The 23210-nt window shown below is 43.6% G+C and overlaps 2 protein-coding genes across 3 annotated transcripts in view; one reads left to right on the top strand and one right to left on the bottom strand.

Annotated features, from left to right (window-relative positions):
• Positions 1-23210, top strand: part of LOC131435937 (uncharacterized) — a 316170-nt gene that overhangs the window by 49892 nt on the left and 243068 nt on the right. For both annotated transcript variants that reach the window (XM_058604244.1, XM_058604242.1), the window contains exon 2: positions 3148-3937. The gene's annotated coding sequence lies outside the window, so the exon portion shown is untranslated. The remainder of the gene's footprint in view (positions 1-3147; positions 3938-23210) is intronic.
• LOC131435938 (uncharacterized) lies at positions 10308-18838 on the bottom strand. The gene is made up of 2 exons (XM_058604246.1): positions 18190-18838; positions 10308-12088 (listed from the first exon to the last, which is right to left on the bottom strand). Exons 1-2 carry the CDS (start codon positions 18425-18427, stop codon positions 11712-11714), a joined length of 615 nt encoding a protein of 204 aa, XP_058460229.1. The 5' UTR covers positions 18428-18838; the 3' UTR covers positions 10308-11711.

Genomic DNA, 23210 nt, shown 5'->3' with positions numbered 1-23210 from the left:
CGAGTTCCTCTCTTCAAATCGACAGTGTCACCAAGAAACTCATCCGACTTCGGAATATCTACCGGAGGCAGTATCAACGAACTGGCATCCTAGATAGGAAGACTTCTTATAACAACTTAACTAGGATAATCCAGGAAAGGATATCTGAGCTTCGCAACAGGAACTTCCGGCAAAAGCTTCGAGAAATTCTCCCACATTCAAAGCCCTTCTGGTCCTTAACGAAGGTGTTTAAGAAAAAACCGAAGCCTATTCCTCCTCTGATGTCACCCCAGGACGCAGCTGAAGGAATACCTTTAATCACACCAGTAGAGAAGGCAAAAGCACTAGGCCAGCAGTTTGTGTGTTCTCACAATTCAGGACTCAACATTGTTAGTCCACATGAAAGAGCCGTTGCTGATAGCGTAACTGAGGTTGGCCAATCAGACAGCTTGGTTCCTGAGGAAAGTACAGTCACTGCGAATGAGCTGATAACTATTGTGAAAAAATCCAAAAATATGAAGGCCCCCGGTTTCGACAACACATTCAACATTGAGCTGAAACATTTGAGTATTCGCTCATTTGTCTTCTTAGCTAAAATTTTTAACAGGTGCTGGGAGCTTGGTACTTCCCGTCAAAGTGGAAGTTGGCTAAAGTTATCCCAGTTTTGAAACCGGGGAAAGATCCTTCCTTTTCCAAAAGCTATCGGCCCATCAGCTTACTCTCTGACCTATCCAAGCTGTTTGAAAAGTCAATACAAAGGCGAATTCTTGCTTTCGCAGATGAACAGGATATATTTCTGGAAGAACAGTTTGGGTTCCGGAAAGGAAGATCCACCATCCACCAACTCACAAGGGCTAACAACGTCATCCAGCAAAACAAATCAGTGTCCAAAACGACTGCCATGGCAATATTGGATATTGAAAAGGCATTCGATAATGTGTGGCACGATGGCCTGGTGTTCAAACTGCATCGGTATAATTTTCCCATGTATCTTATTAAAATTATCAAAAATTATCTTGCAGATAGAACATCCCAGGTTTCTCTGAATAATGCACTTTCAGAAAGATTTACTATTCCTTCCCCAATGAAGTATCCTAGATCCCATTCTATACAACATTTTCACATCAGACATCCCACCTCTTCCGGGTGGTGGTGTTCTGTCACAATTTGCTGATGATACTGCCATTCTTTACAAAGGTCGTGTCATTAATGCTCTGAAGAATAAACTACAGACAGGTCTGGACGCTCTAACTGAATATTTTACAAGCTGGAAAATTGTGATCAATGCAGCAAAAACTCAGGTCATCTTGTTTCCACATTCAAGATCTCCAAAACTTGTTCCATCAGACGAATGCCGAATACGATTCGGTGATGAGGTCTTTCAATGGTCCGATGAAGTTATTTATCTAGGACTCACCTTTGACAGACATCTCATATTCAGGTCACATGTTGACAAAATCGTTCAAAAATGTAGCATACTCATCAGGTCTCTGTATCCGCTGATTTGTAGAACATCTAAACTGTGCCTGAAGAATCAGATGGCTGTCTATAAACAAATCATCTACCCCGCAATTGAATACGCAGTCCCTGTTTGGCGGGGCTGTGCACGAACACACAAACTTAGGCTTCAGCGCATTCAAAGTAAGATCTTAAAGATGATTCTAAATCTACCCCCTTGGACAAGGACTAGTGAAGTACATGAGATGGCCTCCCTGGATATACTAGAACAAAAATTCGAACAATTCTGCACGAAATTTGAAGAGAGGTGCTCAATCTCTGAAATACAAATAATTCAAAATTTGTACGTATTAGGTTAGGGATAGTTATAAGTAGGTAGATATTTTATAAATAATTAAAATAAATATTATGATTAAACATTAGTATGTAAAACAAGAGTAACTAAAACACCTTTTATTAATAACGAATCGTATGAACAACAAAGATGAAAGGCCAAAGGGTCAAATCACTTGTACTGTAAAATGTTGATGTAATACACAAAAATAAGATTAATAAACAGATATTTATGCAAAAAAAAATGTGAAAATCGATCATTTCTTTTCGTGCGTTCGATGGAGCAGACGTCGGGGGAGTGAAATCATCAACCAGCAGCGACGGAGAATGCACATTCTGCGTGGTTAAAACCTCAAACGCTCAGGTCGCAATTCTCATTTGCTTTTCGGTAGTCGTAGCAAGAAGTTCAAGTTTCAGATTTTAGTTCCGCAATATAGGTTTAGAACTCAGAGCCTGCGTGCTGAAACTGGATTCTGGAACTATATTCCGAAACTGATTTCAGTTTCGAAATTGTAGTTCTAGATTAAAACTGAATTCTAAATTTGTTATTGGTTCTAAATTTAGTTCTTGATCTCAGGTCCAGTTCTTTATTCCAGACCTCTTCTATTCAGTTCTTCTGAGAACCATAATAATACTCCCAAAGAATTATGCGAAATTTTGCTTAACTGTACTCTATACAACCCATTTTGGTAGTCATGGCGAAAAATCGTCTCCACGTTTCAGAGCTTGGTTCCGGAATATGGGTTTAGAATTCAGAGCCTGCGTGCTGAACTGGATTTTGGAAAATGATTCCGGAACTAATTTCAGTTTCGAAATTATAGTTCTAGGACTAAAATCCCACTGAATTCTGAGTCTGTTCTAAGTTCTGAATTTAGTTCTTGAACTCAGATCCAGGAATTCGAACTCAACTCGTCACTATCCATCATGAACGCTTTAATAAAAAGTTTTTTTCAGAGCCACCATTATTTTATTATAAAGAACTGTACAGGTTATTCTAAAATATTTATTTGCGTTTCAGAATGTTTATTGTAACTAATCTGTACTTTAGTCTAGGCGCATCGTTCAAAATTCTAGTAGTGAAAAAGGGGAAAGTTGCACAATTTACACAATCGATCAACTACCAATTCGAATTCGGAAGTATAAAGAAAGCGTGCCAGTTTTATTCGTATTCACGGCAACCAGTTATGTCTCTGACATTACAAACCCGTACTTTTTTAATTCTATTTCAGTAAATATTGTTTGTCATTCTTCTCTTCACGCTGCAAACAACATTTTTTTTATTTTTCCACAGAAAATGTAAAAGCTTCCGTACCGTTGATACCTTCAATATTAGTTAAATTATAATATTACCTCGTTGTTTCACTTTCTCCTTTTCAGATAAATCTTGGTTGTCGTCGTCGTCGTCTTCATCACCACGTACATCCTGCTTCCATTGGTGTCTACAGGCTTCTTTTTCCTTCCCATATGACTGGAATGGTAGCGACACAATATAAAATTATACACACCCTCAAGAAAATAACCGTATAAACTCCAGCAAAGTGTTGCTCAAAGTTAACGAGCGGAACTCGAGAACGACACCCCACCCTAACGGCAGGAACAGCTGGAAAGCCAAAGCGGGCCCAAGTGCTTTACAATTAAAGCTGAACCATGTTTCTCGGAGGGTTAGCCGGGATTTGGATTGCTTTGTTTTGAAGAAGAAAAAAAAGAATTAAACGAAAAGGAACCGAAGCTTTCGCTTGTCGGGCCGGCAGAGACTTTGTCGAGTGGAGTGGTTCTGGAAGGTGTTCCGCGTCGAAAAGGCTCTTGACGCGAAGATCCAGAACCAGTTGAATTGCTGAAGGGAAATTACTGCACCCGGGTCCCATTCTCATTGTTTGGTGGCACATTCCACTGCAGATTGGGAGTGGAAGGCGAGAGATTCTTTCATATTTTCAACGGCTACAAAAGTGGCAGGATCAGGCAGGGTAGTAGAGGAGAGCAAAAACATACAAACGAGTTTTTGAACATTTTTCTTTCCCGTTATCCTTCGGAGTTCTACTGAGATTTGCTTTCAGTGCATTGTGTGGAAAGTTTGCTGAAGGATTCATCGCAAGTGAATCACGACTCCGGGAGCGACGTGTCGCTGTTGTAGAATTCTCACAACGCTAACCCAGACGACAGGAGCAAGGTGAGTTTTGACTAAGTCGTTGTTTTTGTGTGGTACTATTGAGATAGAACAGGCGGGCTTAAGAATTCTGTTCTCCTTTTGAACGTAGGGATAGCTCATGACACAACCGAACATTTCAAGACTGAAAATGGTAGAGTGAATGGAACTAGTGAATAATGGAAATTTTGGGAAAAAAATCCCGCAATGACAACACTCGCAACTGCAATCGTCTCCATTCGGCGGAGTCGTCCTGCCATTAATCACATTCCGAGGAACATCCCTGTGAATAGATCATCGCCCCCGGAACTGTCTAAAATTTTCGTTGTTTTCGTTTCAATCACTGCCTTTTTAATCTATTACTCGTTTGCTAAACATAGGAAAACAACAATAGTTATTGACGGCTTCCCGTTATAAAAACTTCTGAAATATATATCATTTTGGAATTCGAGCGAAAATAGTTTGGCAGTTTTAAAATTGATGGAAATCTCAGCAAGTATCTTTTGATTTACGCATTGTTTACGTAGTTTCAGGCACCTAATAGAATAAACGTTTAGATGTATGCATTTAAATGAACCCGAAGAAACACCTTGAGTCGTTTTAATAAATTAAAATGATGTCAACCGTCAATTTTGCAATAACAATTTTCCAGTTTGATCAGCTTTAATTGAAAATCAAAATCAAATATCGAACGATGAATAGATTAACTTATTTCATAACTAATCCCGCTTATAGAATGATCCTTGTCCTCGCATTTTCTCGCCCGTTTGCTTTGATAGCTAAAGCTAGTTACTATTCAAAACGTTGCGGTGTCATTGATTTTCCGATAGAATCCCAAGCCTGAAACAGCTCGGCTCGGTGTCTGTCGCCATTCCTCCATTCATAATCAACTCTTGCTAGTCGCTTCATGCTAGCCCGCCAGGAAAGCTGCGAAAATTGTAATTTGCATAAATTTAGGCACGTTTTCGCCTCCCAAAAGCACAAAGTCGAAAAGGATTTGTTTGACACTCGTGTTCCGGCAGCCTTTCCCTGTCGACAGCGTACTAAATCGAGTTTGAGTCATGCAGCTAGCTACGAAACAACGGTTGGCATGCGTTGGGTGTGTGAGTGTGTGTTTGTCGGTGTGCGTGAATTTCTCTTCCTCCGTGGAGGGCGTGAGAATTTTCACGCTTCGTTGGCAGCTGGTTGGGTTCAAATGCTTGTTTAATTGATACGATTTTCTCGTCTAAAATATTTAAAAAGCAGGATAGCTCATTGTTCGTTGTTCGCACAATTGTTTCGGAACTTTTTGAATAATTTATCCGATTGAATGAAAACTAGTTGTCAAATGATTGTATAAAAGAGAGCTTAAACATGAGCCCTGAGGAAGACTCATGTCAGCGGATCGTATTGTCGCAAAGTCGTCATACTTGAAATGCAATTGTTTCTCAGACAATAGATTATACTTTAAAAAATCTGGAAAAAAGACATGGATGGTGCTTCTTCTCAGATATAACATTTTAAGAAACTGAATGATCTTTACGACCAAATGCCATTTGCGAATTTCTGTTGAGACCAACGTAAAACAATCGTTACTTTAACCCGGCGAAAACCAAATTGTACCAATCTAACAGATCGGCTGAAAAGTTCGTATCGTTTCTATGAGAGGGCGCCACTAGAATTAAATCCATACCGTTTTCAGTTAGTACCAACCTTCAAAAAATACGTGTATAAATTTGACAACTGTCTGATTATTAGTTTGTGAGATATTGCATTTTGAGTGAAGCTACTTTTGTTATTGTGAAAAAAATGAAAAAAAAAAGAATTTCGTGTGTTGATGTATCACTACTTTTTGATGAAAAAAAGTGCCGCCGATACCAAAAAATGGCTTGATGATTGTTATCCAGACTCTGCACCGGGCGAAGCAACAATTCGTAAGTGGTTTACAAAATTTCATACTGGTCATATGAGCACCGAAGACGATGAACGCAGTGGACGTCCAAAAGAGGCTATTACCGATGAAAACGTGAAAAAAAATCCACAAAATGATTTTCAATGACCGTAAAGTGAAGTTGATCGAGATAGCTGACACCCTAAAGATATCAAAGGAACGTGTTGGACATATTATTCACGAATATTTGGATATGAGAAAGCTTTGTGCAAAATGGGTGCCGCATGAGCTCACAATCGATCAAAAACAACAACGAATTGATGATTCTGAGCAGTGTTTGGAGCTGTTATATCGAAATAAAACCGATTTTTTTCGTCGATATATAACAATGGACGAAACATGGCTCCATCACTTCACTCCGGAGTCCAATCGACAGTCAGTTGAGTGGACTGCACGCGATGAACCGAACCCAAAGCGTGGAAAGACTCAACAATCGGCCGGTAAGGTTATGGCGTCTGTATTTTGGGATTCGCATGGTATAATTTTCATCGACTACCTTGAAAAGGGAAAAACCATCAACAGTGACTATTATATAGCGTTATTAGAGCGTTTAAAGGACGAAATTTAAAAAAAACAACCTCATTTGAAGAAGAAAAAAGTTTTGTTTCATCAAGACAATGCACCGTTTCACAAGTCGATGAAAACCATGCTGAAATTGAACGAATTGGGCTTCGAATTGCTCCCTCATCCACCGTATTCTCCAGATTTGGCCCCCAGTGACTTTTTCCTGTTCTCAGACCTCAAGAGAATGCTCGCTGGTAAAAAATTTAGAAGCAATGAAGAGGTAATCGCTGAAACTGAGGCCTATTTTGAGGCAAAGGGCAAATCGTACTACAAAAATGGTATCGAAAAGTTGGAAGATCGCTATAATCGCTGTATCGCCTCTGATGGCAATTATGTTGAATAATAAAAACGAATTTTGGCAAAAAATTGTGTGTTTCTATTAAACGATACGAACTTTTCAGCCGAACTGTTAGAATCAAGCCGTTTGTCTCGAAACAATTTTCTAGCCGAAAGAGAAATAAAAGAAAGAATAAGTTTTTAGAATTTCCGGACGATTTTTTTGGCTTTTTAAAAGCGATAGCACTTACTTGTTTCCAATTACTTGGGACAATATTCCCTTCAAGAAACATGTTGAACAAACTCAAGCTTTATTGTTACATGACAGGAGCGCAAGTATGTTTACTCTACTATCGAAAATCGTGTTTCGTGTATGATCGATATCAAGATGCCGGTTATCTTCGGGTGCGGACCAAAGTAGGAGCATACCTTTCTGGTGAAATCGAATATCCGACGGTTGGAGTATTCTTCGCTCTCCTTAGTGTTGTTTTGGTTGCGCATTCATCGGGCCGTACTCCAACGAGCTTTCAACGATGTTTCTCTCGATAATCCGTAGACGATTAAGCTTTACGCTTTTCGTTTAAGACGCGTTACACACACATTTTTTATAGTTATACGGTACTCCGTTTTTTCTACATTCGATGAAAGCTGAAGCTTTTCTGTTTTTAAAAACAACTATCGGGTTGGAAAAACGAATATTTGTTTTCGCATCGGGTACACTTTTCGTCTGAGCCCAGTGTTGCTCGAATATCAAAAACACAACGAATGTCAATGATCATCGCTCGCTTCCCTTCGCCTTTGTTCGATAATCGTTCTGGTATTCGGACTTATCCGTATATTCGGGCGCGAACGAAGCCGACGCTGCTTCGTTACTCGCACGTATGTGTATTCCTTGCAGTTGTTATTCGCTTTGGACATACCCCCGAATGACTTAACGCGAATATGGAACGAATATTCATACAGCGATCATCGCCAAACCTTATTTGCGATGATCGTTCGGGCTGTCCTTGAAACAAGCAAATTAAGACGTTTCCCCCGCACTATTACCATAGTCTTATGTGTATGTGATGAACCATATTCCAGCACTCTCCCATTGCTACTACCCAACGAGATATGATGAATTTATAAGATGAAGAATACTTCGCGATGAATGGAAACCAACGATCTTCGCCGTGACGCTATTCGAACCAATTCGAAGAATAAAATAAATGAACGAATGACAAACGAATGTATAAAACGAACATGCACGATGTATACCAGCAGCGAAGAATGTATTAGTATATTCGGGTTTTCTATGATTATTGCTTATTCATTTTCACCCTTCTCTCTTTCGTGCAGTGAATACTTCAACGTTGTTCGAGACTGGCATATTCGAAGGCAGTATAATCACAGCGAGGATGCGTGAATGAATTAGTTACACGAAGAATATTTGCAACATTGTCTGAGCCTGTATCGATGTAGTCTCTTTTCGGACGGAGCTTTTGTGTTACTTCTGGTTTCTCAAATATCAAATTTGTGTTTTTTTTTCATTAGGTGATTAAAATTACGAAATCAGTAGATTATCGCTACCGTGGGAATCAGGAAATACCTTCTTCGTGCAATCCAACTGTGTCAAGGTCAAACAAAGGGTTATATCCAGTCCAATCAGTCTTTTTGGTGATGCAGGAATCGGTGTTACTTCTTCCATAGAGTCATTGTTATTGAAGTTGTGGCATCATTCTTAGCTTACCTTACCTAATTGCTATAGTCCTGGGGTGTCCTTAGCTGTATCAAGCATTCGTATCCACATAACTCAGTCCATGGCTACTCGTCGCCAGCCACTCAAGGCACGGATGCTTCGGAGATAACCCTCCACTTCATCGATCCTCCTTACTTGCTGCTCCTCTTCTTCTTGTACCAGTCGGATTAGATTCAAGAACCATTTTCACTGGGCTGTCGTCCGACATCCTTATGACATGCCCAGCCCATCGTAGACGCCGATTTTAGCTGTTCGTACGATGGGTGGTTCTCCTAGCAGCTGTTGCAATTCGTGATTCATACGCCGTCTTCACGTTCCGTCTTCCATCTGCACTCCGCCATAGATAGTCGTAAGTACTTTTCTTTCGAAAACACTAAGGGCGCGTTGGTCTTCTGCGAACACAGTCCAAGTCTCGTTGCCATAGAGAACAACCGGTCTAATGAGAGTTTTGTAGATGGTCAATTTCGTGCGATGGCGTACTTTCCTCGAACGAAAGGTTTTGCTGAGTCCGAAGTACTCACGATTTTCTCAAAAATACGGCTCTGAATTTCTCTGCTGGTATCATTATCGGCGGTCACCAGTGAGCCCAAATACACGAACTCGTCAACCACCTCGATATCGTCACCGTCTATCAATATTCCTGGTGGGAGGCGTAGTATCTCTTCTCTAGAGCCTCTTCCTCTCATGTATTTTGTTTTTGACGCATTTATGGCCAGTCCGATACGCCTAGCATCAACTTTCAGTTCGGTGTATGTTTCCATAATCTTCTAAAGCTTACGTGTCACAATATCAATATCGTCAGCGAAGCCAAAAAGTTGTACGGACTTTCGGAAGATCGTGCCACTCGGTACGTTGTAATCACGACACTTCTGGAGTAATTGTCTTATCGCGAATATGTGATCCGTAGTGGCGCGGGCTCCAGTATATCCTGCTTGGTACGGCCCTACGAATTGCTTAGCTATTGGCGATAGATGACGGCAAAGGATTTGGGAGAGTACCTTGTAGGCGGCGTTCAGCAATGTTATTGCGCGGTAATTGCAACAATCCAGCTTAGCGCCCTTTTTGTAGACGGGACAACCTCATCCATCCATTCCTGCGGTAGAATCTCCTCCTCCCAAATCCTAGAAATCATCCAGTGCAGCGCTCTATTCAGTGCCTCTCCTCCATGTTTGAGTAGCTCACCTGGCAACTGATCATTGCCCTCGGCTTTGTTGTTTATCAGCTTGCAGATCTCCTCACTTAACTCCGACAGATCAGGTGCTGGGAACTTCGTTCTCTGTAACTTGTGCTTTACCATTCAGATGCTCGTCATAGTATTTCTTCCACCTGTCGATAACCTCACGTTCATTCGTGAGAAGGTTACCACTGGTATCTCTGCACATTTCGGCCTGTGGCGTAAAGCCTCTACGTGAGCGGTTCAACTTCTCATAGAATTTCTGTGTATCATTTGCGAGGTACAGCTGTCCCATCACTTCACGATCTTGGTGTTTCTGATGGCGCTTGTTCTTCCGGAAAACCGAGTTCTGTCTGTATCTTTTCTCGTTCGCTTTCGTGCGGTGTTGCAGCATCCTTGTCCTTGCTGTATTCCTCTCTTCAACCAACTGCTGACATTCGCCGTCAAACCAGTAATTTTCTCGATTCGATAACCTCGTACCTAGAACGGTTGCAGCAGTGCTACTCACGGCGAACCTTATATTCCTCCAACCGTCTTCAAGAGTCGCCGCGTCAAGCTGCTCTTCCGTTGGTAGCACCTAGCTCCAGTTGTTGCGCGTATTCCTCTGCAGTAGGAACGCTACGTAGCTGCTCGAGATTGAGTCCCGGCGTTCCTGTGCGACGAGTGTTGTGCACCGTCGATAGTTTTGAGCGCATACAAACTGCGACAAGGTAGTGGTCAGAATCAATGTTGGCACTGCGATAAGTGCCGACATTGATGACGTCGGAGAAGAATCGCCCGTCGATGAGAACGTGGTTTAATATTCCGTATATTGATTAGGTGATCTCCAGATGGCTATGTAGATATCTTTGCGGAGGAAGAAGGTGCTTCGAACTAACATTCCTCGAGAGGCTGCAAAGTTCACGGATCGTTATCCGTTGTCGTTTGTCGTTGTCGATCACGGGTCTGTACATTATCACCGGCCTACCTGAGCATTCATGTCGCCGATGACGAATTGTCGTAGATTCGTTCCAGCTGCGCGTAAAATGCTTCCTTCTCGTTATCGGGTCTCGGGTCATAAGGGCAGTGCCCATTGATTTTGAAGTTCTATAATTGAAGAAACGGCCCTTGATCTTCAATACGCACATTCTATCACTGATCGGCTGCCACCCAATCACGCGCTGGCGCATTTTGCCCAACACTACAAATCCTGTTCCTAGAACGCTGGTTGTGCCATACCTCTGGTAGAAGGTAGTCGCTCGATGCCCACTTTTCCCCGCCTTCTGTCCCATCCAATGAAGTTCCTGCAGTGCTACGACATCGAAGCCGCGGATTTGAAGCTCATCATGCAACATTCGGTCGTATCATGGAAAGCCAAGCAATTTGCTGTTCCATGTGCCAAACTTCCAATCGTAGTCCTTTGTTCATCGCCTAGGTCTTTGCCGATTATTCCGAGTCGTATTTATATCCTGATTATTCGTAACAAGTGTTTTCCGGGCCTGCACCAACCTCCTGTCTCGCCGGAGGGCCATCGTGCCAGCACTGTTTAGAGACCCACACTGACACAAGGACGGTAATCACCCGCTCCTAACATAGGAAACAGACACTCGGGTAGGCTCGCTCTCTTCCCTCTCAGCATACGACCAAGGTCCCACCGGGGTTGGTTACCCGATCTTTCTATCTATGGTTTCACGTACCCCACCCTGCACTGCAGTTAGGTAGGAATAGGAGTTACTGGACAAGAGGTTAAGAGAAATATTGGGGCCTGGATTACGCACGGTTGATAAACGAACCATCATCATTGGCATCATTCACAGATCATAGATAATCTGTTATCATCGTGAAGACAACCCCCTTATGAAGGTCTCCTAAAGCTGACGTCGGTGCTGGAAGAAGTTCCAGTATATCACAAAGCCGTCGATGTCTAATCAAGATCCTCGAAGCATTTGCCATTCATTTGGGACTTGACATGTGACAACTGTAGGTTATCGATTCAAGCGGATAATATTAAAATCGTGTTAGTTGAAGGGTACTGCAGATGTTAACCATGTTTGTACCAATGAAAATGCGACACATTTCAGATTCTTTATTTGAATTTAGGCGGAATCTATTTGCAGAACAATACTTACTTACTCTTTCAGTCGTAGACCACGCGGGTCTCTGCTGTATACAGGAGGCGTCTCCATTCAAATCGGTTCATGGCTGTTCGCCGCCAGCCTCGGTAGCTGCGAAGGGTCCGCAGGTCGTCCTCAATCTGATCGATCCATCTTGCCCGCTGCGCGCCTCTTCTTCTTATACCGGTCGGATCATTATAGAGGATCATTTTAACCGGGTTGTTCTCCGACATTCTAACAACATGCCCGGCCCACCGTAACCGCCCGACCTTGGCCGTTTGGACGAGGGTTGGTCCTCCCAGCAACTGGTGCAGTTCATGGTTCATTCGCCTTCTCCACGTACCGTCTTCCATCCGAACACCGCCGAAGATGGTTCGCAACACCTTCCGTTCAAAAACACCTAGTGCGCGTTCATTCGTGCCGTGACTATCGGATCGATCGGACGTAAATTCTGCTTTCTCCAATCGCGTGGTGAATTGTTTTATTCCGTTATCAAGGTCATTCCGTATTCTATTGTGTGCATCAGTGCGGTCGAGTGATAGTTCTAGTAATAGAGCTTGTGTAAAGCAGCACTGCGTGTGGTACCGTTAGCCAGCGCCAGCGCTGGGCGCTGCGTATATATCGTTGTACATTAGAAACAGTGATAAATATATATAGTGATAAAAAGATTGGTTTCATTGGACAGTGTAGTGAGAGACTAAAAACAAAGTGCTTTTTCCTCAAAGAGGTTTTTTGCACTTTATTGAACTGGAATATTCACCGGCTGCCTAGGACCGGGCCTTGTCGGCCGATCACCCTTCGAGAGCTAAAGCTAAGTATTTTTTTTTTCTTTTTCCCTGTTGTTCAGTACCATTAGATTTTTATTGCCCCCTAATATTTACCCGCACGGACACATTTCCCTGCCATGACAAAAGGCACAGAATTGCCTGACCTTCCCCTAGATGATCAAATGGATGCTTCTGATGGCAATAAATCTCGCATTAGAAGCTATCCCGATGGGCTTGCACTCCCGGCCGGACCGTATGCGGTTTACATCCGGACCAAAGCCAACGGTAAAAAATTGAACCTTCTAAGACTTTCTAATGACCTGTCCTCGCGATACAATACTGTACAAAAAATTGAGAAAGTACGCCCGGACAAGCTTATGGTCTTGTTAGCCAGTGTAAAACAGGCTAATGAGATCGTTCGAAGTGAGCATTTCACGCGGGAGTATCGCGTATACGTACCAGCTCGCGAAGTCGAGATAGACGGCGTGATCACCGATCCGAGTCTGACTTGCGAGGACGTTCTCAAGCATGGGGCAGGCGGTTTTAAAAACCCCCTACTCAAGAACGTTAAGATACTGGACTGCAAGCAATTGCGTTCAGTATCGACCGCTGAGGATGGGACTAAGTCCTATATCCCATCAGACTCGTATCGGGTGACTTTCGCTGGCTCGGCTTTGCCTAATTACGTCCTCCTGGACCGAGTCCGTTTACCTGTTCGTCTTTTTGTGCCGCGGGTCATGACCTGCACCAATTGCAAACAATTGGGACATACAGCATCCCATTGTTGCAATAAATCCCGGTGTATAAAGTGTGGAGGGAGTCATGCGGATAACTCCTGCAGTGGAGACAATGAAAAGTGTCTCTACTGTAGGGAGGGGCCGCATGACCTCTCTGATTGTCCCGTGTACAAATTGCGTAAGGATAAAATGAAGCGTTCACTCAAGCAACATTCCAAACGCTCTTTTGCAGAAATGTTGAAATGTGCTACGCCACCTATCGAAAATCCTTACGCTTACTTGTCAACTGACGAGAGCGAATATGATGACCCCCTCGAAGGTACATCTTCGGCTGTCCCTCATAGCTCATCAATTAGAAAGAGAAGAAATAAATCTTCTCAAAAGCTCCCTAGTAAGGGTTCGAAGATGTCCTCTGATGGGTTCCGAAAAATTACAACAACTGGTAGTGATGGCAAAAAACCAGAGAAAAAAGCTCCAGGCCTTGGAAAATTAAATTCCGAGCAAGAATTTCCATCACTTCCTGGGACTTCAAAACCCCCGAAAGTCCCTAAAGATCAGTCAGAAAATTTACCAAATACTGGGTTTGTTAAATTCTCTGATATTGTGGACTGGATCATGTCTACTTTCAATATTTCTGAACCTCTTAAAAGCCTGATAATGGCTTTTATTCCTACAGTTAAAACATTCTTGAAGCAGTTGACTGCAAAATGGCCCCTTCTTTCAGCGATCGTATCCTTCGATGGCTAAGACACCCACCGAGGTCACGGATACAATCACTGTTATACAGTGGAATTGTAGAAGTATCATCCCAAAAATAGATCCTTTCAAATTTCTAGTAAATAATCTGAAATGTGACGCATTTGCATTGTGCGAAACTTGGCTAACTTCTGAAATACCCTTAAACTTCCACGATTTTAACATTATTCGTCTGGATCGAGATGATTCCTATGGAGGAGTACTTTTGGGGATCAAAAAGTGCTATTCTTTCTATCGCATTAACCTCCCCTCGATACCAGGTATTGAAGTTGTCGCATGTCATGTTACAATCAAAGGCAAGAACCTTTGCATTGCTTCCATCTACATTCCTCCAAGAGCCTCGGTTGGGCATCGGCGGCTCAATGATATCATAGAGCTTCTTCCCGCACCGACGTTGGTTTTAGGAGACTTTAACTCACACGGTACGGGATGGGGCTGTTTTCACGACGATAACAGATCAACTATGATCCATGATATCTGCGACAACTTCAATATGACAATCTTGAATACGGGAGAAATGACACGGATTCCTGCACCACCAGCAAGACCAAGTGCGCTGGATTTATCCCTTTGCTCGACATCGCTACGGTTGGATTGCACGTGGGAGGTAATCCCTGATCCCCACGGTAGCGATCATCTGCCTATCGTAATTTCAGTCGCCACCGGATTAAGACCATCGGAAACAATCAATGTTTCGTATGACCTCACACGAAACATTGATTGGAAATGCTACGCAAATTTGATATCTTAGAATCTAGAAACAACACAAGAACTTCCCCCGGAGGAAGAGTACACGTTTTTGACTGGCTTGATTCTCGACACCGCGACTCAAGCTCAGACGAAACGTGTACCCGGCGCGAAAACTAACATCCGTCCCCCCAACCTGTGGTGGGACAAAGAGTGCTCAGAATTAAACGCGGAGAGAACTTCATCATTTGTCGAGTTTAGGAAAAACGGAACACCTGATAATTTCAGAAACTACGCGGCATTAGACGCTAAAATGAAAAGCTTGATTAAAGCGAAGAAAAGCGGTTATTGGCGTCGATTCGTAGACGAATTATCGAGAGAAACATCAATGAGCACTCTTTGGAACACAGCCCGACGAATGCGCAACAAAAACACCACAAACGAAAGCGAGGAATATTCTAACCGCTGGATATTCGATTTCGCTAAAAAAGTATGTCCTGACTCTGTTCCGGAACAGACAATCATGCGCGTCGCTTCATCAAACAGAAACGAAACACCCTTTTCGATGGTCGAGTTCTCACTTGCGCTTTTATCGTGTAACAATAAATCTCCGGGGTTAGACAAAATCAAATTCAACTTGTTGAAAAATTTGCCTGACTCTGCCAAAAGGCGCTTATTGAATTTATTCAATAGGCTTCTTGAGGATAATATTGTCCCACATGACTGGAGACAAGTAAGAGTTATCGCCATTCAAAAACCAGGGAAACCAGCCTCCGATCACAATTCGTATCGGCCGATTGCTATGCTTTCCTGTATCCGGAAATTGTTCGAAAAAATGATTCTGTTTCGTCTAGACAATTGGGTCGAGACTAATGGCTTACTTTCAGATACACAATTCGGCTTCCGCAGGGGCAAAGGAACGAACGATTGTCTTGCGTTGCTCTCAACCGAAATTCAAATGGCATTTGCTCGTAAAGAACAAATGGCGTCAGTTTTCCTAGACATCAAGGGGGCTTTTGATTCAGTTTCCATAAACATCCTATCTGAGAAGTTGCATCAGCATGGTCTTTCACCAATTTTGAATAACTTTTTGTATAATCTGTTGTCCGAGAAATACATGTATTTCGCGCATGGTGATTTGTCGACAATACGATTCAGTTACATGGGTCTTCCTCAGAGCTCATGCTTAAGCCCCCTTTTATACAACTTTTACGTGAACAACATTGATGAATGTATCAACACATCTTGCACGCTAAGACAACTTGCCGACGACAGCGTTGTGTCCATTATAGGACCCAAAGCTGCCGATCTCCAAGGACCATTGCAAGATATCCTCGACAACTTGTCGACATGGGCTCTTCAAATGGGTATCGAGTTCTCTACGGAGAAAACTGAGCTGGTTGTATTTTCAAGGAAGCGAGAACCAGCACAATTACAGCTTCAACTAGGGGGTGAAACCATAGCTCAGGTCTTCACATTTAAATATCTCGGGGTCTGGTTCGACTCCAAAGGCACCTGGGGATGTCACATTAGGTATCTGAAACAAAAATGCCAACAGAGAATCAATTTTCTTCGTACAATAACCGGATCATGGTGGGGTGCCCACCCAGGAGACCTGATCAGGTTATACCAAACAACGATATTGTCCGTGATGGAATACGGATGCTTTTGCTTCCGATCCGCGGCGAACACTCATTTCATCAAGCTGAAAAGAATTCAGTATCGTTGTTTGCGTATTGCCTTAGGTTGCATGCAGTCGACTCATACGATGAGTCTCGAAGTGCTCGCGGGCGTCTTACCGTTGAAAAACCGATTCTGGGATCTCTCATATCGATTGCTAATCCGATGCGACATCTTGAATCCGATTCTCAGACCCGTTTTATGTCCTTGTATTTTGATTACATGGCTCAGAATATTAATCCTTCTTCGTTTGTTTCCAATCGTGCTCATTTCTTGGATACTTCTGATTCTACTGTGTTTTTCGACACATCCATGAGAGAAGAAATTCGTGGAATCCCGGATCACGTGCGCCCTCAAGTGGCCCCAAATATTTTTTATAATAAATTTAGAACAGTCAACTGTGAAAAGGTGTTTTACACTGACGGTTCAAACATCAACAGGTCCACAGGCTTCGGCATCTTCAATCAAAACATCACCGCTTCTCACAAACTCAATGATCCGGCTTCAGTTTACGTCGCAGAATTAGCTGCTATTCAGTACACCCTTGAGATCATTGAAACCTTGCCCAAAGACCATTACTTCATTGTCACGGACAGTCTAAGCTCAATAGAAGCTCTCCGGGCAATGAAGCCAGGAAAGTATCCCCCATATTTCCTGGGGAAAATACGGGAACACTTGCGAACTTTATCTGAACGGTCTTATTTAATATCGTTAGTCTGGGTCCCTTCGCATTGTTCCATTCCAGGCAATGAAAAGGCAGACTCATTGGCTAAGGTGGGCGCATTAGAAGGTGATATTTATGAAAGACCAATCTGCTTCAATGAATTTTTCAGTATCTCTCGTCAGAAAACTCTCGAAAGTTGGCAAACTTCATGGAGCAATGGCGAACTGGGACGATGGCTACATTCTATTATCCCTAGGGTATCGACGAAACCTTGGTTCAGAGGGATGAACGTGAGTCGCGATTTCATTCGTGTTATGTCGCGGCTCATGTCAAATCACTACACCTTCAACGCACATCTCCGGCGTGTTGGGCTTGCGGAGAGCGGTCTCTGCACCTGTGGCGACGGTTATCAGGACATCGAGCATGTCGTGTGGTCGTGCGTAGAGTATCGTGACGCCAGGTCGAAGCTACTGGAATCCCTTAGGGCCCGAGGTAGACCGCCTGAAGTTCCGGTTCGGGATGTGTTGGCGAGTCGGGATAGTTTATATATGCTTCTCATATACCAGTACCTTAAACACATTGATATACAAGTGTAATGTGTTATCCCTCGCTCAGAAAGTATAAACTCCACCTACAGGTTCGACACTAACATCCGCCCGATTCTCTCGATCCCCATCCCTGTCCACCATCTTCATTGGAACTAACAAGATCTTTTTTTTGTCACTAACTTTTTCGTTACCCCTTCCCTGTCTCTTCACCATCTTGATGGCAACTAATTAGATCTTTATCGTTTTCAAACATTTTGTTCCCACATCCCCTTTTTACCCCGTTTCCACAATATTTACTTTTTTTTTCATTCTCTTCCGTAACATCACCATCATCGTCCACGGAAGGCCGCCCCAGTCGAAAACCAGCATGCGGGCCACCCGCCGGGCCTTCGTAGCCTGGGGGTGTTTCCCGCGGACCCACACGGACCGAAGGATGCGGCCAACATGGATCTTCGCCAACGGCATATGGAAGACCCTCATGCGATATTCAATTCACCGGCCACTACCGATAGCTTCTCGAGAATCCGCTACCGCTACATTACATAATGATACTTTTCTAGTTTTAAGTTAGTCGTAATTAAGATTAGTAAATACCCTTGGCATCTTAGAGCTTAAGCAGTGTGCCTTAAAATTATACTATAATATTGAATAAAAAAAAAAACCTAGTGCGCGTTGATCCTCCGCAAGCATTGTCCAGGACTCATGCCCGTAGAGGATAACCGGTCTAATCAGCGTTTTGTAGATAGTTAACTTCGTACGACGGCGAATTTTGCTCGATCGAAGCGTCCTGCGCACTCCAAAGTAAGCACGATTTCTTGACAATATGCGTCTCTGAATTTCTCTGCTGGTGTCATTATCGGCAGTCACCAGTGAGCCCAAGTACACGAACTCGTCGACCATTTCGATTTCATCACCACCAATCAGAACTGTGTAATGAGTGGCTGACGTTATCTTCTCTCGAGCCCCTGCCTTTCATGTACTTTGTCTTTGACACATTGATGTCTAGTCCGATCCGCTTGGCCTCAGCTTTTAGTCCGATGTACGTATCTTCCATCTTCTCAAAGTTGCGTGCTATAATATCAATATCATCAGCGAAACCAAGTAGCTGGACGGACTTATTGAAAATCGTGCCACTCGTGTCTATCCTCGCTCTTCTTATCACACCCTCCAAAGCAATGTTGAATAGCAGACACGAAAGGCCATCACCTTGCCGTAGCCCTCTGCGAGTTTCGAAGGGACTCGAGTTTATCCCCGATACTCGAACAACGCACATCACTCGATCCATCGTAGCCTTGACCAATCGTATCAGTTTGTCCGGGAATCCGTAGTCGTGCATGATTTTCCATAGCTGTTTTCGATCGATTGTGTCGTAGGCTGATTTGAAATCGATGAATAAGTGATGTGTGGGCACATTGTATTCGCGGCACTTTTGCAACACCTGGCGGATGGCGAACACTTGGTCCGTGGTAGCGCGTTCGCCCATAAATCCTGCCTGATATTGTCCCACGAATTCGTTTGCAATCGGTGAAAGTCGACGGCATAAGATTTGGGAGAGTACCTTGTAGGCGGCGTTCAGCAGAGTTATCGCGCGGTAATTGCAGCAATCCAGCTTATCGCCCTTTTTGTAGATGGGACACACGATTCCTTCCATCCATTCCTCCGGTAAAATCTCGTCCTCCCAGATCTTGGTAACGACCCAGTGCAGTGCTTTCACTAGTGCATTACCACCGTGTTTTAGTAGCTCGCTTGGTAGTTGGTCAACGCCAGCGGCCTTATTATTTTTCAACCGGCTTACCACCTCCTCCACTTCTTGGAGGTGTGGGACCGGCAGTCTATCGTCCTCCACACGCGTTCCCAAGTTCGTTACCGCGCCGCTATTTTCGTATTCCGCCACATCGCCATTGAGGTGCTCGTCGAAATACTGCCGCCACCTCTCGATCACCTCACAGTCGTTCGTGAGAAGATCCCCGTTGGTGTCCTTGCACATATCGGCCTGTGGCACATGGCCTCTTCTCGTAGAACTTCCTTGTGTCATTAGCACGGAACAGCTGTTCCATCGCTTCGCGATCTCGGTCTTCCTGTTGGCGCTTTTTTCTACGGGATACCGAGTTTAGTCTGTTCCGCGCCTGTCTGTATCGCTCCTCGTTTGCTCTCGTCCGGTGTTGCAGCTTGCTCGCCCAAGTTGCATTCTTCTCGGCCACTAACTGTTCACATTCGTCGTCGAACCAGTCGTTCCTCACGTTCGGAGCCGCCGTACCTAGCATTGCTGATGCAGTGCTACCTATGGCAGAACGGATGTCTCTCCAGCCATCTTCAAGAGTAGCTGCACCAAGCTGCTCTTCCGTTGGTAGTGCCACTGTCAACTGCTGCGCGTAATCTTGAGCTACTCCAGCATCCCGGAGCCGCGCGATGTTAAACCGCGACGTTCGGTTTCGACGTTTGGTAGCCACCGTCGAAAGTTTTGAGCGCTTGCATACAGCAACCAAGTAGTGGTCCGAAACTATATTCGCACTGCGGTAGGTGCGAACATTGTTGATATCCGAGAAAAATTTTCCGTCGATCAAAACGTGGTCGATTTGGTTTTCGGTCTGTTGGTCAGGTGATCTCCAGGTAGCTTTGTGGATATCCTTGCGGGGAAAGAAGGTGCTTCTGATTACCATTCCTCGGGAGGCCGCAAAGTTGACACACCGTTGGCCGTTGTTATTCGATGCGGCATGCAGGCTGTTCGGCCCGATTACCGGTCGGTACATTGCCTCCCTTCCTACCTGGGCATTCATGTCACCGATGACAATTTTTACGTCTCTGCGTGGGCAGCCGTCATAGGCTTGTTCCAGCTGCACGTAGAACGCTTCTTTCTCGTCATCGGGTCTCCCTTCATGTGGGCAGTGCACGTTGATGATGCTGTAATTGAAAAAACGGCCTTTAATTCTCAACTTACACATCCTACCGTTGATCGGCTGCCACCCAATCACTCCCTGACGCATCTTGCCCAGCACTATAAAGCCAATTCCCAGCTCATTCGTTGTGCCACAGCTTTGGTAGAAGGTAGCCGCTCGATGACCGCTTTTCCACACCTTCTGTCCCATCCAACAAAGCTCCTGCAGCGCTACGACGTCGAAGCTGCGAGGATTTAGTTCATCGTATATTATCCTGTCGCAGCCTGCGAAACCTAGCAACTTGCAGTTCCATGTTCCAAGTTTCCAATCGTAGTCCTTATTTCGTTGCGTGGGTCTATGCCGATTGTTCCGGGTCGTATTCTCTCCTGTATCATTCGTAATAGGTGTTTTACGGGCGGCTTATTAGGCCTACGCCAACCCCCTGTCTCGCCGGAGGATCATCGTGCTTGCTCTGTTTAACGTCCCAACTAGCACTAGGACGATCCCGTTGGTGGGGTTGCCACCTTGGATTTAGCTGGACGGGATGTAGCATTTCATACTCAGCCACTGTACCAGAACAGACGCTGTTTGAAGCCGCTCCTTACATGGAGTACAGACGCTCCGACATCCTCTAAAGAGGACCCCCTTCCCTGTCAGCATACGACCAAGGTCCCACCGGTCGGTTACCCGATCTTTCCTATGGTTGCTCGTACCCCAGCCGGCACCGCGGGGAGGTAGGGATAGGAGTTACTGGACAAGAGGCTAAGAACCACATTGGGGCCTGAATTGCGCATTTTCCAGTCGTTTACCAATCAGTGCAGAACGATATTTATATAATTTTACTGTTGGCCATCGAAGGATACGATCGCTGTAAAAAGGGTGGTTAATTTTTCAACAAACTTCATGAAATACAATAGGCATGAAAGCTATCAGAAACACTGAAAGCTTGAACAATCCAGTCGAGAATATCCGACAAATGTTGAAATTCTACAGTACACTGAGGTATTTTCAACGCGGTTTTTTCTTACGGTATTCATCTTGTTCATGTTTTCCGCGTTTTAATACTATTTTTAGTTTCCAGTAGCGTCCATTACCAAAGAATTCTCCGCGTGAGTCTTTTGGATTAAGGATGAGTGCAGTACATTAATCGCTATACTGTTGTATACTGAGCTAAATCACGGTGAAAGACTTAAACCTTGGCACAAAAATATTCTACCGAATGGTATTTTGAAACTCACTGTAACTAGCACAAAAAAAATTCGAATAACAAAGTGTTCTGAGTACGCATACCATTTAAACACTCAACTAAACTATACGATGCAGATGTCAAATTCAACGCATTAAATAAAATGATTGTTTTCATATCTCAAAATTCATAATTCGTGTCAGTATTGCTCTCACGGACACCAGATAATTCTAGATATAATGGGTTTTAAATTTGCCAAACCATAATGTCTGTTTTAATATCAATTCTTACAGAATGCCGACAGACTATTCAACTAAGCTTCCTATTCAGCGATTGTGAATTACTGGGCTTTCCATTAAATTTTGCGTAACCTCTTTAATCACCACTTTACTGACCACAGAACGCCGTTTTACTTATTCCGCATCCCTGCTTGACGAGTGTGGGCACCACTATGACGTTGTGCGTGGTGGTGGTTGTTGTTTTGCAATGACAAGATACAAAATTCGGCCAAAAGGAAATGCAAAAATTTTGTGGCTTGAGAAAAGGTAACAAACGTTCCTCCAGGCCCTACTTCTTTACCGATTGACTGGTCTTAGTCGCGATATGAATGTCACCCTTCAAGCCACAGAAATAGACAGCCGAATACCCGAGATTCGCCACTCCGACTCGCGACTTGTTTTGGTTGCGACTGAATTTCTTGTTTTGGTTGCAGTATAATAGTTCTTACCAGGAAGCTATTTAAAGTCTGTGTTGACGTAGATTTCTTCATCCTGCAACAATATTTACAATTCTCAAATGTTTTCCATACTTATAATTAAAAAAATGGTATGTAATATGTGTACGAAAATTTGCTCTGATAAAAGAAATCAAACGGAATTACTGTTTTCCAATATTGGCTTTCTACCCTTGCACCATCCAATTCCACTAAATAGAATCAATCGTATCTCGGTATCAAAATGCTGAATCGATCACAGTAACAGAACTGTTCTTTGATTTCGGTTCCCAGCAATTTCACCGGGAGCCTATTATCGGAAAATCGCTCCGATCGGCACGTGAAACGAGAAATATATAATAGGATATGATATGATGATAAAAAAAAGATATCACATTTTCACTGCTCAGCAATCGCCGCGCCTTCGCCGTCCAACCCTTCGTGTCTGTTTTACGATTCACGGCTTCCGTGCTGCAAAAGGGGTTCAGCTTATATAAAAGCTCAGTTGATTGGAAGGAATGCCTCGTGCATCGTGCTCACGTGTGTGTGAAATACGATTTCCCAATCGATCAAATTGTTTTGATAGGTTGAACATACATATCAGCATCGATAGAGGTGAAGGGTTTTTTTTCTCCTATAGCGGAACCGGAATTCCGTTTTGGCAGAATGTTGCTGGCTAAGTGTTCAAGAACGATGATGCGGTTTGTCGTTGTTAGGTTTTGAAAACGTTGAATCGATGCGGGGATTAGGAAAAAAAGGACAACCAGTCAAAAGTGTTTGCCTGCATCATCAGCAAAAAAAAAATAAGCTGAAAGTAGAAAAGTGTGTCACGACAAGAAATGATAATTGTGATGGATGATGTGCACTGTTTTAGTCACTTTGTTTTTTTGTTTTTCTGTTGGAATCAGT

The sequence above is a fragment of the Malaya genurostris genome, chromosome 3, assembly GCF_030247185.1.
Source record: "Malaya genurostris strain Urasoe2022 chromosome 3, Malgen_1.1, whole genome shotgun sequence".
In the NCBI taxonomy this organism is placed as follows: domain Eukaryota; kingdom Metazoa; phylum Arthropoda; class Insecta; order Diptera; family Culicidae; genus Malaya; species Malaya genurostris.
Note: the sequence above shows the minus strand (reverse complement) of the source record. Positions and strands in the feature narration are given on the sequence as shown.

Excerpts from the sequence above, each read along its gene's own strand:
- LOC131435938 (XM_058604246.1), bottom strand. The coding sequence starts at position 18,427 with ATGGTCGACGAGTTCGTGTACTTGGGCTCACTGGTGACTGCCGATAAT. Across the intron at positions 12,089-18,189 it reads GGAGGATCAACGCGCACTAG|GTGTTTTTGAACGGAAGGTG; the intron begins GTTTTTTTTTTT and ends AACGCGCACTAG.